At 44.9% G+C, this 17,436-nt stretch overlaps 3 protein-coding genes across 4 annotated transcripts; 2 read left to right on the top strand and 1 right to left on the bottom strand.

Annotated features, from left to right (window-relative positions):
* Positions 1-18: 18 nt before the first annotated feature.
* Positions 19-2,483, bottom strand: LOC101172763 (G-protein-signaling modulator 1). Its single transcript, XM_004078373.4, has 5 exons — positions 2,286-2,483; positions 1,518-1,943; positions 1,128-1,293; positions 809-1,053; positions 19-732 (listed from the first exon to the last, which is right to left on the bottom strand). The coding sequence occupies exons 2-5, from the start codon at positions 1,902-1,904 to the stop codon at positions 592-594; spliced, it is 939 nt and encodes a 312-aa protein (XP_004078421.1). The 5' UTR covers positions 1,905-1,943; positions 2,286-2,483; the 3' UTR covers positions 19-591.
* Positions 2,484-2,571: 88 nt separating this feature from the next.
* On the top strand, positions 2,572-10,146 carry LOC101172525 (pre-B-cell leukemia transcription factor 1). Its single transcript, XM_004078372.3, has 8 exons — positions 2,572-3,358; positions 3,981-4,054; positions 5,653-5,897; positions 7,078-7,268; positions 7,403-7,538; positions 7,683-7,824; positions 7,941-8,035; positions 9,470-10,146. Exons 1-8 carry the CDS (start codon positions 3,126-3,128, stop codon positions 9,542-9,544), a joined length of 1,191 nt encoding a protein of 396 aa, XP_004078420.1. The 5' UTR covers positions 2,572-3,125; the 3' UTR covers positions 9,545-10,146.
* A 3,445-nt stretch (positions 10,147-13,591) lies between these two features.
* Positions 13,592-14,516, top strand: LOC100049436 (Her7). 2 transcript variants are annotated; one of them, NM_001104810.1, is made up of 3 exons: positions 13,617-13,661; positions 13,852-13,944; positions 14,026-14,493. In NM_001104810.1, the coding sequence occupies exons 1-3, from the start codon at positions 13,617-13,619 to the stop codon at positions 14,491-14,493; spliced, it is 606 nt and encodes a 201-aa protein (NP_001098280.1). The 2 variants fall into 2 exon arrangements, with proteins under 2 accessions (XP_023819573.1, NP_001098280.1); XM_023963805.1 differs by having other exon boundaries at positions 13,592-13,661; positions 13,852-14,516.
* Positions 14,517-17,436: the final 2,920 nt, after the last annotated feature.

The raw sequence follows: 17,436 nt of genomic DNA, 5'->3' as shown, positions 1-17,436 counted from the left end.
TCAAAGGTTTATCTTTAGTTCTGTTCCTGTGTGAACACTTTTATTTATGGTCAGAGTGAAGTTTTACAATCATACTGCTCACTGATGGGAAATTCTCCTATAAGGACATCCATTTTTAACCAGTTTCCCACCACTAGAATATAAAAAAATGTATAAAACAAATGAATATTCAGAAATAGTTTATTCTGGAGAAGGACTGTTGTGTACAGTCAAGCTCTGCGTGATCTGACTCCTGTTGTAATCTCTGATCACCAGTCCAGTGTGTCTGATCAGTGCTTTGGCTGCACAAATAACAGAGGAGATCAGTTCCACGGTCTGCATGGCAGCAGCCGCTCCACAGCTCGCTGGTTCCAACAAAAACCAGCCAAGCACATCTGCCGCTCACCGGCAAAGACAAAAAAACAAACTCAAAGTCAACTTTTTATCAGGAGCGGGTCACATTTTAAGCTCTAAACTTTAGCGTTTTTACAATAACACTGATTAACATTCGAGGCATCTCCAGCAGAAAGCATCATCAGGGTTAAAAAAGGAAATTCTAAACAGGAAATCAAAGCCACAACAATCAGTCGCTGCGACGTTTCTGTTTTTGTCTCAGGTTTTCAACAAGAGTGGAAGTACAGTCCTCTGCTCGTCCATGCGCCCCCCCTGAACCCTCAGGAGCAGCGAGAAGAAGTCCTCGTCGTCCATGGGGCCTGGAGCTCTGCTGCGCTGGTCCTCCAGCCTGCCCTGAGCCTGACGAGGAAACGCAGTCAGATGTTTCCGAGACTTTCAAACAGAACGCCTGAGCTCAGGTTTTGAGGCCGCTTACCTGTCGGGTCAGAATCATGTCGTACAGATCGTCTTTAGGAGCAGCGGCTGGGGCGGGGGCAACGACCGGGGCGGGTCTCTTCAAAGATAGCTGCCTCAAGCTGCCTCTGAAGCTCCGCGACTTTTGTTTTGACGGGAGGGAGCTCTGCAGCTGGGCTCGCTGGTCGTTTAGCCGGCGGGCTTGAGTGGTGGCGACCAGATCAAAAAACTCCTCCTTCTGCAGTGAGGTCATCGAGGAAAAAGTGACTGGGGAGAAGAAGCAGACAGCTGAGCCTTCATCACCCTCATCCCTTCAAAACGCACTCTGGAACGGTTCCTACCTCTGGGTGCTGGCCTGGAGGCGTTGGGCTCGGAGTGGCACCTCCTCCTCCCGATGCCCTTCTCCATGCTGAAGGAGCAGCGCTGGTCGTTGAGCCGCCTCCCCTCCTGAAGGGTGCAAAGCAGCTCGTACAGCGCCTCCGGGAACTCGGGGGTTAACCGGTGAGCCTGTGGGTGGGTGGCAGGGACAGAGTGGTTTCTGAGTGAGTGGCACAAACTCTTTGTTGGCATGCAAAAAGAAGTCACCCCCACCCCAGCACTCCCACGCAGCGACACAAAACACGCTGTTTTTGTTCGGTCGAGCCAGCACTTTCCAAACAAACTCTTCCTTCTCGCTTTGACCTTCTAACTGATTCACCGCAGAAGTAACGTGAGGGAGTCAGAACACCAACCTCTTTGAGGTCTTTTAGCTTCTCTTCCTCTTCAGGCTGTTGCTCAGTGGAGGTTAACCCCTTCTCCTTCTCCTCTCTCTGGTTTTCTTGAGGGTTGCCCTCTTTTTGCATCTGTCCCTCACTTCCAGCTCGGCTCAGATCTTCATTTTTGTTCACATATTCCTCTTTGTCCTCCCTCGACTGGCCCTCCTCGGTGGCTCTTTGCTGCGTCTCCAAACTTTGCCCTTTGACAGGCATGGCTCCGGCGTCTGAGTGTTCCTCTTTCTCTTTGTGAGCAGGCGCCTCGGCGCCGCTCGGTGAGGCTGCCGTGTCTCTGTCTGAGACAGCCACGCTTATGTCTTCGTCCTCGACAATGATGAGAGGCTCCAGCAGCTCCCGTTCGGTCATTTCGACTCCGTGCAGTCCTTGGGTGTGAAGAAGTGGTGCCTGAGAAGAAAACAAACTCAGGGCTCGCTCTGTTTTCCACCTCTTCGGAGTACAACATGACACAAAAGCTGTGTTTTTCTCCCGGAGGAAATGAGAAAAACCCGTCGAGCAGGTTTTGCCATGGTGAATGCAGATGTTTAGGCAGAGCCTCTAAATGTCACTGTTAGAGTATTTCTGTTCATAAAAAGTCCCGTTTTATTGCTCGGTGAGCATTTACATTTCATATTTTGCCAGAAATCCATGAGACTCTCTCATAAACAGAGATTTTTTTCTGTTTTTTTTCTCACTAAAGTCTGCTTTGACTGCCACATAATCAGGAAAACACGGTAATTTAGCTCTTACCTTTGTCTTTTACTCTTTATCCCCTCGTAACATCATCTCTCGAAGTCACCACAGACGGAAAGCAGCATTTCTGACTCGTCACTTGCCCTTTACCCTGACCAAAAAAAAAAACCAAAACCTGCTAAGAGGAGTTTCACATACCGACGTGACAAGCTCTTACCCCCTCTGTCTGCCTCGCTTCTCTATCACTTCTCTTCCTGTTCCTCTTGTTACAGCCCACCCCTGTAACCACACGTCTGAAGGCTGGAGCTGCCCTGAGCGGTGAAGAGCAGAAAGAAACTGCTCTGCCATTGGTGCGCTGTCAGACAAACCCTCCACAGAGCGGGGCTCAGATGTGGGCAGCTGTTACTTTAACTGCAGCACAGTCAGAGCAAACTGCAACATGCTGAAACAGGCGCAGGGCTCCTCTGACACCACTGTGGTTTTGGCACACATCCTGTTGATCTCAAACTGAAACGTGTAGACAGACAAGCGGGTGAATGTCAGTCTGTCCCTCTGCATAAACTGGCTGAACACTTTTTTGTTGTTTGTTTGTTTGTTTACCCCACTAGTTTAACTTTAAGGCAAATTCAGTCTGGACTGTCTGCTTTTAACTTCTAGTGTCTAGTCGCGCTGTTCACACACACACACACACACACACACGCTTGTGCTTGGTGGATGTGCAGCGCGCGCGCAGATGCTGTGCGGTTTCCTGAAGCAGCGGCGCGCGCGCGCGCGCCCTGTACCTTTCGCCGTCAGTCGCTAGGGGCCCCTGCTCTGCGCGATGCCTCGGATCGGCCTGCCCTCTGAGTGCGTGAGCGCAGTTGGGCAGCAGTCGTCGCTCCTGTGCGTCGCTCTGAGATGTTGCAGCAGCAGCCGCTGACGGGCAACGGGCCATCCAACGGCAGGGGACTGGGAGTGAGCGGCCACCCCGGGATGCATTCACTCAACTCGGTCCACCAGCACCGGTCGGACGGAGCGGAGCCGGGCCTCGATGGAACAGAAAACGGACATGAGACCCGGAGGGATATTGGCGACATTCTGCAGCAAATTATGACTATCACCGACCAAAGTTTGGACGAGGCACAAGCAAAGTTAGTGACGGCTTTGTCGTGTTTTTTTCCGACATTTTAATGCTCAAAACTATTTTTTGTTTTGACTCCTCTGCTCGGGGCAAAGTTTCCCAAACTTCACCCTATTGTTTAGATTTTACGCTAACAACCTAACAATCACAGAAAAACAAAGTTGTATATGTTATGTCTTTTTTTAACATCAAAATAAATATTTTCTGTCAATATACGTCTTTTCATTTTCATGTTGTTGTCTTTTGTACCCCTTTATTCCTCTTCAGCTGTGATTGTATTATTTCTACCTTTGTTAGCATGCTAAGCTAACTCAACCAAGGCTAACAAGCTAAAGCTACGTTCAGATTTCTATAACGTAAACGTCAACAACACGTCCCATGCATGTTAAGATTAAGAAACTTTTACCATATAGAAAATATTTTGAGAAATTATAATCGTACCTGGCGTACATTTCAGTTGTTATCAATGTCTTAGCTAAGCTAGCAAGGAGCTAACGGGGGGCTAAATTACCCTAGCTTAAGGCAGCAGGTCCGTCACCACAGTCCGTGTTTTTGTTTTGGTCAACTCACATGCTGTCACTTTGTTTGTGGGCTTTCTGCGAACTTAAACTGGATTTCTCCGTGTGCTGCAGGAAACACGCACTCAATTGTCACCGGATGAAGCCCGCACTGTTCAGCGTCTTGTGCGAGATCAAGGAAAAAACGGGTACGTGGACGCTGGTGGGAGACACGGATGTTCGTGTGGCCTGTGTTGCCCCTTGTTACCCGGCCATGAGAGCGCTTTATTACACGGCGTTGACATTGTGTCATCGCAAGTCAATGCACGGATTAACAAGATGAATGCCTACGCACGCGCACACACCAAGGGCTTTGGTTGTCAGTATCTTTAAATATAAGCTGTCAGATAGTAGCAGCTAACCAAATAAACATGTTAGCCTCCGAGTTAAAAAGGTGGGGACAGTTTATGCTTCTCATTTTGACTGTCACCTTTACCAGATTATATCATTATAAAATGATTAAAGAGACGATAACTAACGGATCTTTAATTAAAATTAAAGAACTTTACTAGCTACAACAGCTAATCTTTGCACCTGTTTTAATTTCTTATTCTTGTTCTTGATTGCCAAACAAAACAAAACAAAAACCACTTTATTTGCACTTGTTGGTGAACCACCAGGCTATAACTTTACTTTATAGCGCTTTAAAACTCCATAGCAGATGCTGCATGACTTTAAAACAGAGAATCTCACTGGAATAAACTAAAGGTATTGAACCTAAATGCATTTAGGGGGGAAACATAGCTACAGGTTAATGAGAACAGGTCAGGAAACAATAACAGGCTCAAAGGAGGTCTGATTGGGGTGGAAATCAAAATCTCTGAATTACTGTTGAAGTGAAAGCTTAAAGACCCACCAGGATCATCCTATTTTCCAAACGTTCCCAGGGGTCTTTTCATTTTGATTTTGTCGTTTTTAGCCAAAATGTGTTTTTTTTTTAAACTGTGCCGTTTTTTTAGGGCTTAGTTTCTGCAGAGCAGCAGTAGCTCTTTACATATTCACCTCTGAGTTAGGACTGGGACTATTGGTGCAAACCAACCCCCCTACCCCTTTCCTTTATCCAAAACTGAGAGTTCTCTGTTTACACTCTCTCCTGCTAGCTTACAGCCCCCCACACCCCCAACCTAACATTATGGTGAGCAGTATTGGAGCTATCCAGCCGTACAGTTTAGAGCCAGATGACAGGTCTTCTGCTCCTGATACACAGCAATTTAAATAAAATTACAATGCAATGCAATTTTAAGCTTAATTTTATGTATATAGGTCCTCCAAAAAAACATGAAAAGCATGTCAAAAACAGCAAAACCACCAATTTCCTTAGAGTGAGTCTTTGGCGGCAGTTTAGCTCAGGCGGTAGAGCAGGTCGTCCAACAACTGAAGGGTTGGCGGATCGATCCCTGCTCTCAAACTGTCAGCCCCCCAAGCAGGGCTAGTCTGCAGCTCCCCCCTCCCCCCAGGGGATGGGTCAAAATGCGAAGTCGAATTTCCCCATTGTGGGATAAATAAAGTATCAATTATTATTATAATTATTTAAAACCAAATCTTATTTCTTTTCTGTTTCTCTGCATGTAGAAGCTATGCTATGCTCAGCTTTTTTATTTTTTGTGAGAGTGTCTCCTTCTTGTTGAGAAAAAAGAATTTCTTTGTAGAATGAATAAAACCAGCAAACATTTCCCAGTGTAGAAAGAGGGAAGACGTTCTCCGTGTGGAGGTAAAGCTCTGAGCCGTTTCTTTGTTTCGTTGACAGGCCTGTCCATGAGGAACACGCAGGAGGAGGAGCCTCAGGATCCTCAGCTGGTGCGTTTGGACAACATGCTGCTGGCGGAGGGCGTCGCGGGGCCAGAGAAGGGCGGCGGGGCGGCCGCCGCCGTCTCTGCGGCCACCAGCTCAGGCGGGATGTCTCCCGATAGCTCGCTCGAGCACTCCGACTACAAAAGCAAGTTGAGCCAGATTCGCAGTATCTACCACACTGAGCTGGAGAAGTATGAGCAGGTACCGTGTCGCAACAGGAGCAGAGCTCTGATTTTGCCTGTACACGCTTGCCTGAACTAAAGCTGCCCTGCAGGAGCGTAATCCGCTGGCATGTTAGCTCAGGAGCACATTTCTTTCCCTGTTGTTGAACCTTAAGCTCTGAGATATGTTGTCAAACCTTAAAACACGCTTTACTGCACAACTAAACAAGCTGCATGTAAGTTGTTGGTTGGTTCCAGCTTGGTCCATGTCAGCACCCAACCAGCCTGTTCTTGTTCTGCAGCGGGGTTGGAAAGCTTCTCTCTAACAGAATATTTGACAGATTTGTTCACATAACTGAAACATCTAAACAAAACACAAGAACTGTTGAAACCACCACGTCTTTTAAGGCTTTAACACCGGACACTAAATGACAAACGCTCTTTGATCTCCCATGACTGTCCGTTCACGCATCGACCCGCTGATTCTGGTTCAGAGAAAAGCGTGAAAAGCTGATAATCAACCTGTTTTTTTCTGCGTCAGAATCAGTGGGGTTACACCGATCGCATAAAGACTTCACTCCTGCAAAGTGTTGCACAGCAGCGCAAGGCTGCTTCTCTCCACTTCAGAATCCACTGGAACTACGTTAGTTGTGTAAACGGTTGAGGAGTTGTGGTAGTTCAAAGACTGGAGCTGCAGCTCTGGGGTTAAAGGGTTCATTCATTTTCTTAAACAGGAGGAAGAAATCAAAACAATAAAAAACAAAGACAGAGTGAGATCTGATAGACTTAGCGGACAAACACAATTTCCTGGATCTGTTTGCATCAGTCCAGTGGATTCTCTACTTCCACTCATGAATCACAGAGGAGGTTAAAGAGGAGGACGCCGTTATGGCCTTAACTAAGGTGGTTTCAGGTGCACACGGCTCCAGTCGAACATATCTTTCCTTTTTCTTTTAAACGGTAGCAGTTCTGGATGAGTTCATCCAGACCCACGACTCGTCAGGAATCAAATCTGACATCATGAGTCTGATTTCAGTTGGCAGCAATGATTTAACCCCTTGTTTGTTTTCCACTGAAGTGATCAAACACTCAAACTGAAGCTTTAATGGCCTCTGATGGGAACGTCACAAATGTTTTCCTTCTATTGGGAAATCTGCAAACAGACACAACGTTTTGTTGTGTGTCTGATTCCTGTCTGCTCCTCTTCCTCCTTCGCGCAGGCGTGCACCGAGTTCACCACGCACGTGATGAACTTGCTGCGGGAGCAGTCACGCACGCGGCCCGTCACGCCGCGGGAGATTGAGCGCATGGTGGCCATCATCCACCGCAAGTTCAGCTCCATCCAAACGCAGCTGAAGCAGAGCACCTGTGAGGCCGTCATGATCCTCAGGTCCCGCTTCCTGGACGCCAGGTCAGCCGCGCTTCAGCGTTGGAGTTTGCACTTTTCCTGATATTTGTTTGGTTCTGTTCTTTTGGATTTTCATCTTATTTATATACGGAGAGAAAGTCCTCTTTGTTTACTTAGTTTACTTTTATTCTCATCAGACGCAAGCGACGCAATTTCAGCAAACAGGCCACAGAGGTCCTGAATGAGTACTTCTACTCCCACCTGTCCAACCCGTACCCCAGCGAAGAAGCCAAAGAGGAGCTCGCCAAACAGTGTGGAATCACCGTCTCCCAGGTGATCAACACAAAGATGCCCTGTCTTCAAAATATCAGAGCTTTATTTAGAACCTGCTGCCAAAAGAAGGGCCTGTAGTTAAACGAAGAATATTCTGTGCTCAAAAGAAAACACAAGAAAGACTTGATTCATTTCTTTCTCCAGGTCTCCAACTGGTTCGGCAACAAGAGGATCCGCTACAAAAAAAACATCGGCAAGTTCCAGGAAGAGGCCAACCTGTATGCCATGAAGACGGCCCTGGGGGCCCGGCAGGGCGAGGACTCTCCGCACACCCCCAACTCCACAGGTGGGGAGGGGGACCCCCGTTCTTATTCCCTCCGCCCTGCAGGCGGTGCTCGCTGTAGGAAACGGTGTTCTGCCTGCAGGGTTTGCTTAATGTGGACGCCACGTGTCTCTCTCCAGGGTCCGGCTCCTTCTCCCTATCCGGCTCGGCTGACATGTTCCTCGGGGTTCCAGGTGTGAATGGAGAGCAGTCTGCATACCAGATGGGAGGCCAGGTACGGACCCGCCGCTCAGGATCTGCGTCCGCGAGAGAAGCAAAAGCTCTGGGTTGTTATCCAGACTGTGGACTTTATAATCCCGGGAGAGCAGCTTTTATGTTAAGACTCTAATTCTAACTTTACCAGAAGCAACACTGTAAGCTCCTCCCACATCCCTTGTAAACGTAAACACTTAAAGGCGCACATCCACACATCACAGGAGACGTTCAGTGTCCAGACAACACATGCTGACGCCAGCGTAAACACAACTTTCATTTGAATCTAAACTCTAGACTCTAACCCCCGAGGTGCAGACCGCTACGGCGCTGTGGATGACTTAGTACCAGGACGCAGACAAAAAACGAAACAAACAAATACAGTAACTTTGATTATTTTCCAATATTTTGCTTTTCTAATTCTAAAGGATGTTTTATTTTGGAAAACTACCAGATTCGGTCGTCACTGTTGACGCTTTCGCCTTTTCACGTGTCTGAAATACTTTTACCGCCTTGTCAAAACGGCTTCTCTGACCGCTAAAAGAACAGCCTCAAACTGACAAAGTTACTAAAAAACAAAGACGTTTTTAAAGTTTCTTTGGGGAGAAAAGAACCAGCGAGGAAGTCTTCGCCTTCAAAAAAAAAATAAATCTGCCTTTTTTCAGACAAAACCAGGAGTTTTTCCCTGAAATATGGATTTATTGAACTGCGACAGTTTACACTGCGACTGTCTCTCTAATGTTACACCTGTACTGATAGTATATCTGGATTCATGTTTAATATTAAATTTAGAAAATCAGTTTTGTGACGGTTGTGTTATTTTTACGTTGCCTTATTTAGCCCTCACTCTGAAAGTCGGACGCAGCTAAAGTTTGTCAGCATCCACTTTGACGTTTAGGGGAAAACGTACATCACAGAGTCGAAGTATAAACCGGCTGCAAATATTTGACAGAAATGGAAGATTCAATAAAATCATGTAGCCATGAGGGCCATTGTGCCTGTCCCAAGCCTGGATACGTCCAGATGGTTGTGTCAGGAAGGAACCATGACCGCCGTCGATGCTTTCACCAACAGGGTGCCGGTGGAAACGGGACTACTGTTGGTGAAAGAGGGAGAGGAGGAAAATGTAAGAAGAAGAAAGTGTTGGACGACATGAAGGTAGCTGGTGTTAGAGGGGAGGACACAGAAGACAGGCTTAGATGGAGGAAGCTGATTTAACCTTTGACCCCTGAAGGGAAAAGAAAGAAAGAAAGAAAGAAAAACGTTTTACTCTATTCCCTCCCTCCTAAATAGTGAATTCTGCGCTGAAATGTGCACGAACGCAGTCATGTGATCCCGTTGGAGCGGCCGCCTAAAGATCAAGCCCCCTCCTCGTCTGAGCAGCTGGCGCTGCGCTCCGGCGCTCAGGCGATGATGTCATGAAGGCTTTACGTCTGACTCCTCCTCTCCTCCGCAGCACAACGGAAACTGGCCCGGTCGGAGCTCGCCCCCGCCCTCCCCACACAGCGACCGCTCGGACAACTCCGACTGATGGCCCCGCCCACCGGCACAGAACGACAGCGACGGAAAGATTGAGGAAGGGACAGAAGGAATGACACCACACGCCCCGCCGGGCTGCGGTTGTTGTTGTAAATCGTTTGTTTGGTTTTAAGTGTTGTTGGTTTTTTTGTTGTTTTTTTCCGCTCATTTCCGCTGCCTGAGCAAAGGCGTGCGCACGTGCATGCAGGTGTGGTTTTATTATGGGACTGTGCGTTTGATTTCCACTAATATGACATGTTACTGAGATGTTTTTGTGGTCAGGGGGGAAAGGGGCGGGGCTGCATTATCCATGTTTTAGCACACTATATCATTATTAATATTATTGGTTTTATTATTAGTGAATGGGTCGGAAAAGAGTTAGCGAATGAGAGGGCAATAGAGAAAATCCAAAGACTTTGTGTGTTTCTTCTGTGTGTTTTCCTTTGCTGTTTTTGTACGGCGGCGGCGGCGTGTCCCCGTCAGGCGAGTGCGGCGTGCTGGAGTCCACGGTGGGAGCGTTCTGAATGAGTGTCTCAACAGTGCTGTCCTATTCTGTACAGTGAAACACCTGTATTCTCTCTACCTCTTTTACAATAAACTCTGTTTTCACAGGCTGCTTTGCTTTCAGACGTCGACACACGTGAGAATCCAGATTTTCATGACCTCGATGCCCTTTTCAAAGGATTTCTCTCAACATTTTTGACCATTTATATCAAAAAGGAACACAAGAAGTTAGGGATATTGTTATTTCCAGAAGTATTTTTTTCTATTTGGTGTGAATTTTTAAGAAAATACGTAAAAGTTTCCTTTATTTTTACTCGGAATGAATGAGAAGAGGCAGAATTTTCTATCGTTTGATATTTATTACCCCAAATATGAAGACAATAATAAGGAAATACCCAAATAAGGAACATTGACCACATCAGTAGCAGGCATTTCCACCGTCTTGACAGTGACGCCTCCTGCTCCTCACTGTGCTCCTGATGGTCTGAGGCGCTCCACTCTCCCACAGTTCTGCCGGGTCACTATATGGGATGGGGGGGCGTAAACAATCATCCTGTTCCCGCTTCAGCTGATCCCAGACCTGCTCTGTGGGGGTCGGGTCAGGGATCTCCAGGGAAATTGCTCAGCCCTCCGTTTACTCGTCACACAAGGCTCCATAAATACATTAAAAAAAGCATAAACCAACATGTCATTTAAAAAGCATTTAAGAATTAACAAGAGAAATATAGAAAGCAGGAGAACAAAACATTAGGTGCACAAGGAAAATGCTAATAATTGAGATAAGTAAAGGATTTTGTGGTTTCCGTTTATTTGTTGAAGTTCTTTAAGTTTTGGCCGTTCTATCCATCTTTAGAACCCAGCGAATCTCTTTCAGGGTCACGGGGTCACTGGAGTCTATCCAAGCTACTGTTGAGTGAAGGCGGGGTTCACCCCGAACGGGTCGCCAGTCTGTTGCGGGGCCACACACTCACACACAAACACGCCTAAGAGGTCATTAGAGAAAGCAGTTAACCCATGAAAACCATTTTGGACTGTGGGAGGAGAAAATCCACGCGTGAACGAAGGACTCCACAACACAGAAAAGTCCCAGCAGGGATTTGAAGCTGATCAAGATGATGATAAAAGGTTTGGTCAAAGTGGGTTGTTTTTAAAATAAGGTTAGAGAACATTTTCTTAACTTCTGCTGCACAACAGCGTCTAGTTGCTCTTTAAGTTATATAAATGCATTCTGTTTATTTATATTTTTATATATATAAATATGTGTATATATATTTAAAACGGATGTACCAAAGTCAATGATAGAAAATGTGATTTTTATCTTGACTTGTTTGCATTTTTAAATCAAGTCAATCTGCTGTAGCAGGAGAATCTTATGACACTTTTATTTTGAAAGGATTTTGTGTGCCCCTATTGAAAGTAAAAGAAGTTCAAATTTTAAAGAAAAATTACCATTTCTATCATTTAGATATTGTAAATATTTCAAAGCTACACTTTATAAATGAATGAACGGACGGAATGGGTCTAAAGGACTTTCTGTATGTGCAGGGACAGCCATTGTGTCCTTCAGGACACTCTTGAGCTTGGTCAGCGTCCTCCGCTCCACCACAGCCTTCAGAGATTCCAGACAGATCTGGACTCCTTACAGACTGGAATAAATAAACTGAGCAGAAGAAAAATCTCTGCTTCTCTTGATGAACCCACCAAGTTGTTACCTTAAAAGCGCACACCAAAGACAAGGCGAAGAATGTTTGGAAACCACCAATCCAACTGGCAGCTGCACCGCCCCCTGGTGGCCCGCTTGACTTATTACAGTCAAGGAAGTCCTGGAATCAGAAGAAATGATGAGAATAGAAACAAGGTCGGTTTGTTGAGACAGAAACTGTTTCAAATCATCATCACAAACATTGAAAAGGTCTATAATTAAAGCAAATTAAAGTAAAAAATCATCGGCTAAAAAGCACAAATCAACTTTTTATTGAAAATATTAACGTTTTTTTAGAAGATATTTGGGTTAAACAAAAACGTCAGGAGTTTATAAAAAATATAGGACTTTGCTGACAATCAAACATTTCCTAAAAATTCAGAAGGAAAAAAATCCCAAAACAAAAAAATGTTTAGAAAAACCTTGAGACCATCATAAAAGGAAAGACATTTTTTTCATATTTTGAGTGTTTTGATGTATTGTTGGAATGGAAGACTGTTTTTAACCCTTGAGATGAGTGTTTTTCCCCACTGTGGACTTTACTTTTCCAGAGATGCGTGTTGCTCACATAAAAAGATCATTATCAAAACACAGATGAGGCTTTATTGGAATAATTTGTACAAGAGAAGTATTGAAGAAGCTTATATGAGCTTAGATTTAGCCATGGGTCGTTTTTCTTTCTGTCATATTCTCTTGCTGTCAGAACCGTTGATGTATGAAACAAAGTTCACTGAGAGAAGTAGCTTAGATTCAAATGAATGCGGGTGTAGGATGCAGGAACAGATGAGGAAATACTATTAATATATATAAATATACTAATATATAAATTGTGGCCCTTCTGCAGTTTTGAAATATACATTTCAGTTTAAAAAAAAGTTCTTTTCAAGATAAAAGCCTGAAGTTTCTCAGTTGTGTGGACTTCAGATTGTCATTCATGCTCCTCTGGGAGTCTTTAGGATGTTAATCCTTTGCATCTTCCTCACAGAGACTCCTTCAGGTCCAAAAGGTGGAATGACAAAAGCTGTCGCGTGCGCGTTGTCGCCTTCCCACGGTGCACCGCTAGATCAAAGGGCCATCAAAGGCGGCGCGAGCACGAGGCAGCGGAACAAATGGCACGCGTGGACAACTGTGACATGTGCGTTCACAGCCGGGGCGGAACTGCGCAGGGGCCAAAACAGACACCTGGGCACTCGTCGAAAACGCAACAACGCGCTCAAAACGTGGAAGACGGAGTAAGGACGCCAACTGCACGGCACGGTCCAGTGGGAAATGGAAAAGGGCGCGCAGAAGTTCATGCGCTCTCAGAGGCAAAACATTTGAGTTCAAGTTGCTTCATCTTGACAAGAAATAAACATTTTTAAAAGTTTTTGAAAACTGCGTCCGCCTGTATAAACGACTTGCAATCTATTTGGGATTTTCTAAACTTTGAAACGGATCAGAAGTTTCCTTTTTTTCTGACCGATTTGCGGGAAAACTGGAACGGGCGATCAGCTTTTTCATGACCAAAGCTGAAAATATTTAGTAAAGTATTAGATATACTCCATATTCAAGCCTCAGTTTCATTCCTAAATGTTATTTTTAGCATAGACTTTTACGCGCAGACTGTTTTACGCACGTCTCATCATTTTGATTCCATTTGTTTGTTTGGATTTAGAATGACACAATTTCCGCTTTGAATTATTTCTTTAGTATAAAATCAGATTTTCTTCTAAAGAAAGAGTGAACCCGAGGTGGAGTTTGGAAGGTGGAGGCTGGATCCCCTTTCTATCACCTGCAGCGGCAGAAGGAGGGGTGTGGGGGCGGGGAGAACGTAAAAGCCCCCCGCGGGCAGCAGAGACCAGCCAGTTGCAGACTGGGAGGAAACAGCTTGCACATCAGGATGAAGCTGTTGCAAGATCAGGATGAATCGACGAGCAACAGAAAGGTAACTCCACTGCCTGCGCAGGTTCCGTAAGTGGTTTTGGGAAACAATAACCCTGCTCATGCGGAAAGGATCGTTGCTGATCCAGGAAGTTTGTTTTTTGGCTTAAATCATCGTGTTTTAGAGAAGCTGTAAAGTTTGATTTGTGCTTCCTTAAATCTGGGCCGTGCATATTCTTTCATCCTGCTTTTAGTTACTAAAATCTCAGGTGGAGAAGCGTCGCAGGGAGAGGATGAATCGCAGCCTGGAGAGACTGAGGACTATGCTTCTGCCGGAGCCTCACCAGGTCGGTTCAGATCCACTTTGGGTGCTTTTCTGTCCTCGTGCTGATGATCCGTTGATTCACGCTGCTGCTGCTGTCGCGCAGGTCACTCCTAAACACAGAGTTGAAAAGGCTGAGATCCTGGAACACACAGTCATCTTCCTCCAGAAAACCACCAAAGAACAGACGAGAAGTGGCCAGAAGCAGTCCTTCCGGGATGGGTTCTCCACCTGCCTGCGGAGGGCCTCCCGGTTCCTGGGCCCTCAGGGAAAGGGCCTCTGGCTGGGACCTGCGCTGGATGCTACCTTCTCCACCCGCCTTGCTCGTTCCGATTTTGATTCTTCCGGCCTCCAAACCAGATCCTTCAGCTCCCTGCAGCACACGAGGTCCCTCCTTCAGAAGCTGCGGCAGAAGTCCAAGGACAGGTTGCGCGCGCAGGTCTTCGGCGCGCCGCCCGTCCAGCAAAGCCAAGCCAGAGCTGCGCAGCCTCACAGACACGAGAGAGCAGCGAGCAAAGACGGCTCGGCCCAGTCCGGCCCTCTCAGCCAGACTCTGTGGAGGCCCTGGCCCTGACCCGGTCACCAACCAGCCGAACTCAGCAGCGTCGTGACGGAACATTCACGGGAAAAACCCCACCCAAGGCCTGTAAATACCGTTCAAACCTCTGTCCTGTAGCACGTCTCTAACTTTTGAACAAGATCAATCAGTGAGGCAGCCAGCGGGCACGCGCGGACTCGAGCAGGTGAGTATTCTGGAGCAGCATCCTCCGCGGGGCGCGCGCCATCATCTCCAAATGACTCACAGGCGTCACGCAGCAGCGGGGAGAAATCAGCGCGCGCGACTGACACCTGTGGCTCTGCGTAAAAATCCACCGAATATATTCTTGTCTGTTTTGCACACTAATTTATTCTGGTTGTCTCCCTATGGTGAGCAGTATTCTTCTTTTATAATAATAAAGCAGTACTCTTCTCTTTTCTATATTAATGAAGCCGTACTTTTTCTTTTTTTTTTACATTTAAAAACAATAAAAATATGTTTATATGAAAACGCGTTTGGTGATTTTCCAGATCCTTTTTTCCTGCGGGCGCATCTCAGGATCTTCTGCAGTTCAAACTCACGGACACACACACCCACCCGTTATTTATTCAAAGGAAAAGCCCAAATAAAGTCTTGGATTTTCTTTGTAGCAGTTATTCCATCGGCACGGATTCAAATAATGAAAACTCGCCAAATAAACGTAGAAGAAAAACCATCATGGCTCTTGTCTTCTTCTTTCCTCCCTAAATAGATGTGCATCCTCACATTTATTCACAGATCAGCAAAAGCCACCCGACACCTTCATTTGTCTTTTTTATTGTCAAATGTTTCACTTTTTGCTGTATTCATAAAAAAAACAGGCAAATATCGTCATAATTCTATTTATAAATGGAAGGATGGACGGATGGATGGATGGATAGATAGATAGATAGGTAGGTAGGTAGGTAGGTAGGTAGGTAGGTAGGTAGGTAGGTAGGTAGGTAGGTAGGTAGGTAGGTAGGTAGGTAGGTAGGTAGGTAGGTAGGTAGGTAGGTAGGTAGATAGATAGATAGATAGATAGATAGATAGATAGATAGATAGATAGATAGATAGATAGATAGATAGATAGATAGATAGATAGATAGTGGATTAAAAGGATAAAATAATATTTAATACTTGATAAAAATTAGTTAGGATTTAGAAATATAATAAGAAATAGGAGTTAAAAGATAAAACGTCGCTAAAATATGTACATCTAAAAATATGTAAGTAATGATTTATTAAACAGGAAATGTTTATACATTTTTTATTACTCGGGCATTTGCTGATGCTATAAATCAAGTATTCATTTTTTTTCAAGGGGAAAAGGAACATTTTCAAATAGAAAGGAACTTAAACTGTTGTGGAAAAAACATAAACAGTTAAGAGGAAAACATGCTTTTAGCCTTCAGATTACAATAAAAGTAAATGTCTCTTTTTTCTCTTTTGATTAAAGCAAATGTTTAATTTCCATTTGCCAGTTATAAACATTCACTTTTCTTTTGCTTCTACTGACATTTGTTTAAAGATGTTGGATTTCTTAACCTATAGGTAAAAATCTAACTTAATCCCCAATAGTTCTTTTTTAAACAGACATGCTGGAGCATCCGCCTGTTGTCATGGTGATGACGTTTTGTTTGTGTGTTCCCGCCTTTGAAGCCTTTCAAAATTACCTCACAGATCTCTGTCAAACTTTTCCTTTAACAGCCACCGTATAGTCTTCAAACATAAAAAGGTTCATTTTCATGCTGTACAGACGAGAACTTTATATTTTAAGATGTTTGGTTGTCAGTCTATGGAATAAACTTGAACAAACATTTAAAAAAAAAAATCGGCTGCACTTAGTCTGAATTTTTTATAACTTTTTGGGTTTGTTTCATTTCCGGCTGTGGCTGTTCCACTGCAGACCTTCAGTCTGTTCTCGTGGGAAAACCCGTCTGTTTATGCTTTTATGACCCGCTTGGATTCGATCATCATTAAAGGTCAATCCGCCTTTCCCTGCGCGTGCACAACGACTGCGCTGTAAACTTCATGCTGACTTTGCATTTTTAAGAGGCTGAAGACGCACCCCAGCAGGAGCATCACTTCCTATTCCAGCAAAACATCAGCCATGTGCGCGTATACACCAAGTAAACTGATCTCTGGAATTGTCAGATTCAGCAAACCGGACAATCGGATTTCCTTATCTGACAGTAGAAGTTTTATTATAGATTTGTTCAAAACTGGATAATTTCCTTATGGTACATCAATTTATCTCAATAATATCATTTGTTTTAATTAAAAAAGTCCCAAGCATACTGGTGTTTCTCTTATGTTTGACAACTTTTCTATTTGTCTGGAATAACAGCTATAGGGAAACAGGCTGTAGAACTTGCAGGATTAAAATTCTGTTTTTCTTCGGGGGGGGGGGGGGGGGGGGGGTGCGCAAAAGAAAGCAGAAACACAGATAGAAATGCAGCGAATCTCCAACTGGGGCCAGATGAGGGAGAAAACTGCAGAAAATCAAAGACATAAATGAATCGCCAACAGATCTGATTATTGCAATAATCTGACTGGTGTTGTTGATTTCAAGAATGTTTATACATCAATAATATATTGAATGATGTGAGCCAAATCAACTCATTCAAATAATCTTTACAGTTCACAATATACATTTCCAAACGATGAAAAACGTGTTTTTGTTTGTTTGCTTCGTTTTTTTTTTTTTTTTCTTTTTATTCTGACAATAATCTGTAAAGGTTTAGTGTCTATTGTTGAGCCTGAGACTTTTTCCGTGGGAAAAGGGGCGCACACTTTCTGGGGCAAGTATGACTTTTCACAGGTAATAAAGCCACGCCCACGTCCGCATCCCAGCGAGGAGAAAGCGCCCGAAGACACGCTCCCACAGTCACACGTGTGTTTCAGTGGCAGACGGGAAAAGTTTCGTGCCAGAACATTTGCCTCGCGCATAAAATTAAGGAC

Source organism: Oryzias latipes, chromosome 16, assembly GCF_002234675.1.
Source record: "Oryzias latipes chromosome 16, ASM223467v1".
Classification (NCBI taxonomy): domain Eukaryota; kingdom Metazoa; phylum Chordata; class Actinopteri; order Beloniformes; family Adrianichthyidae; genus Oryzias; species Oryzias latipes.
The sequence above is the reverse complement of the archived record's forward strand: the minus strand, read 5'-3'. Positions and strand labels throughout refer to the sequence as shown.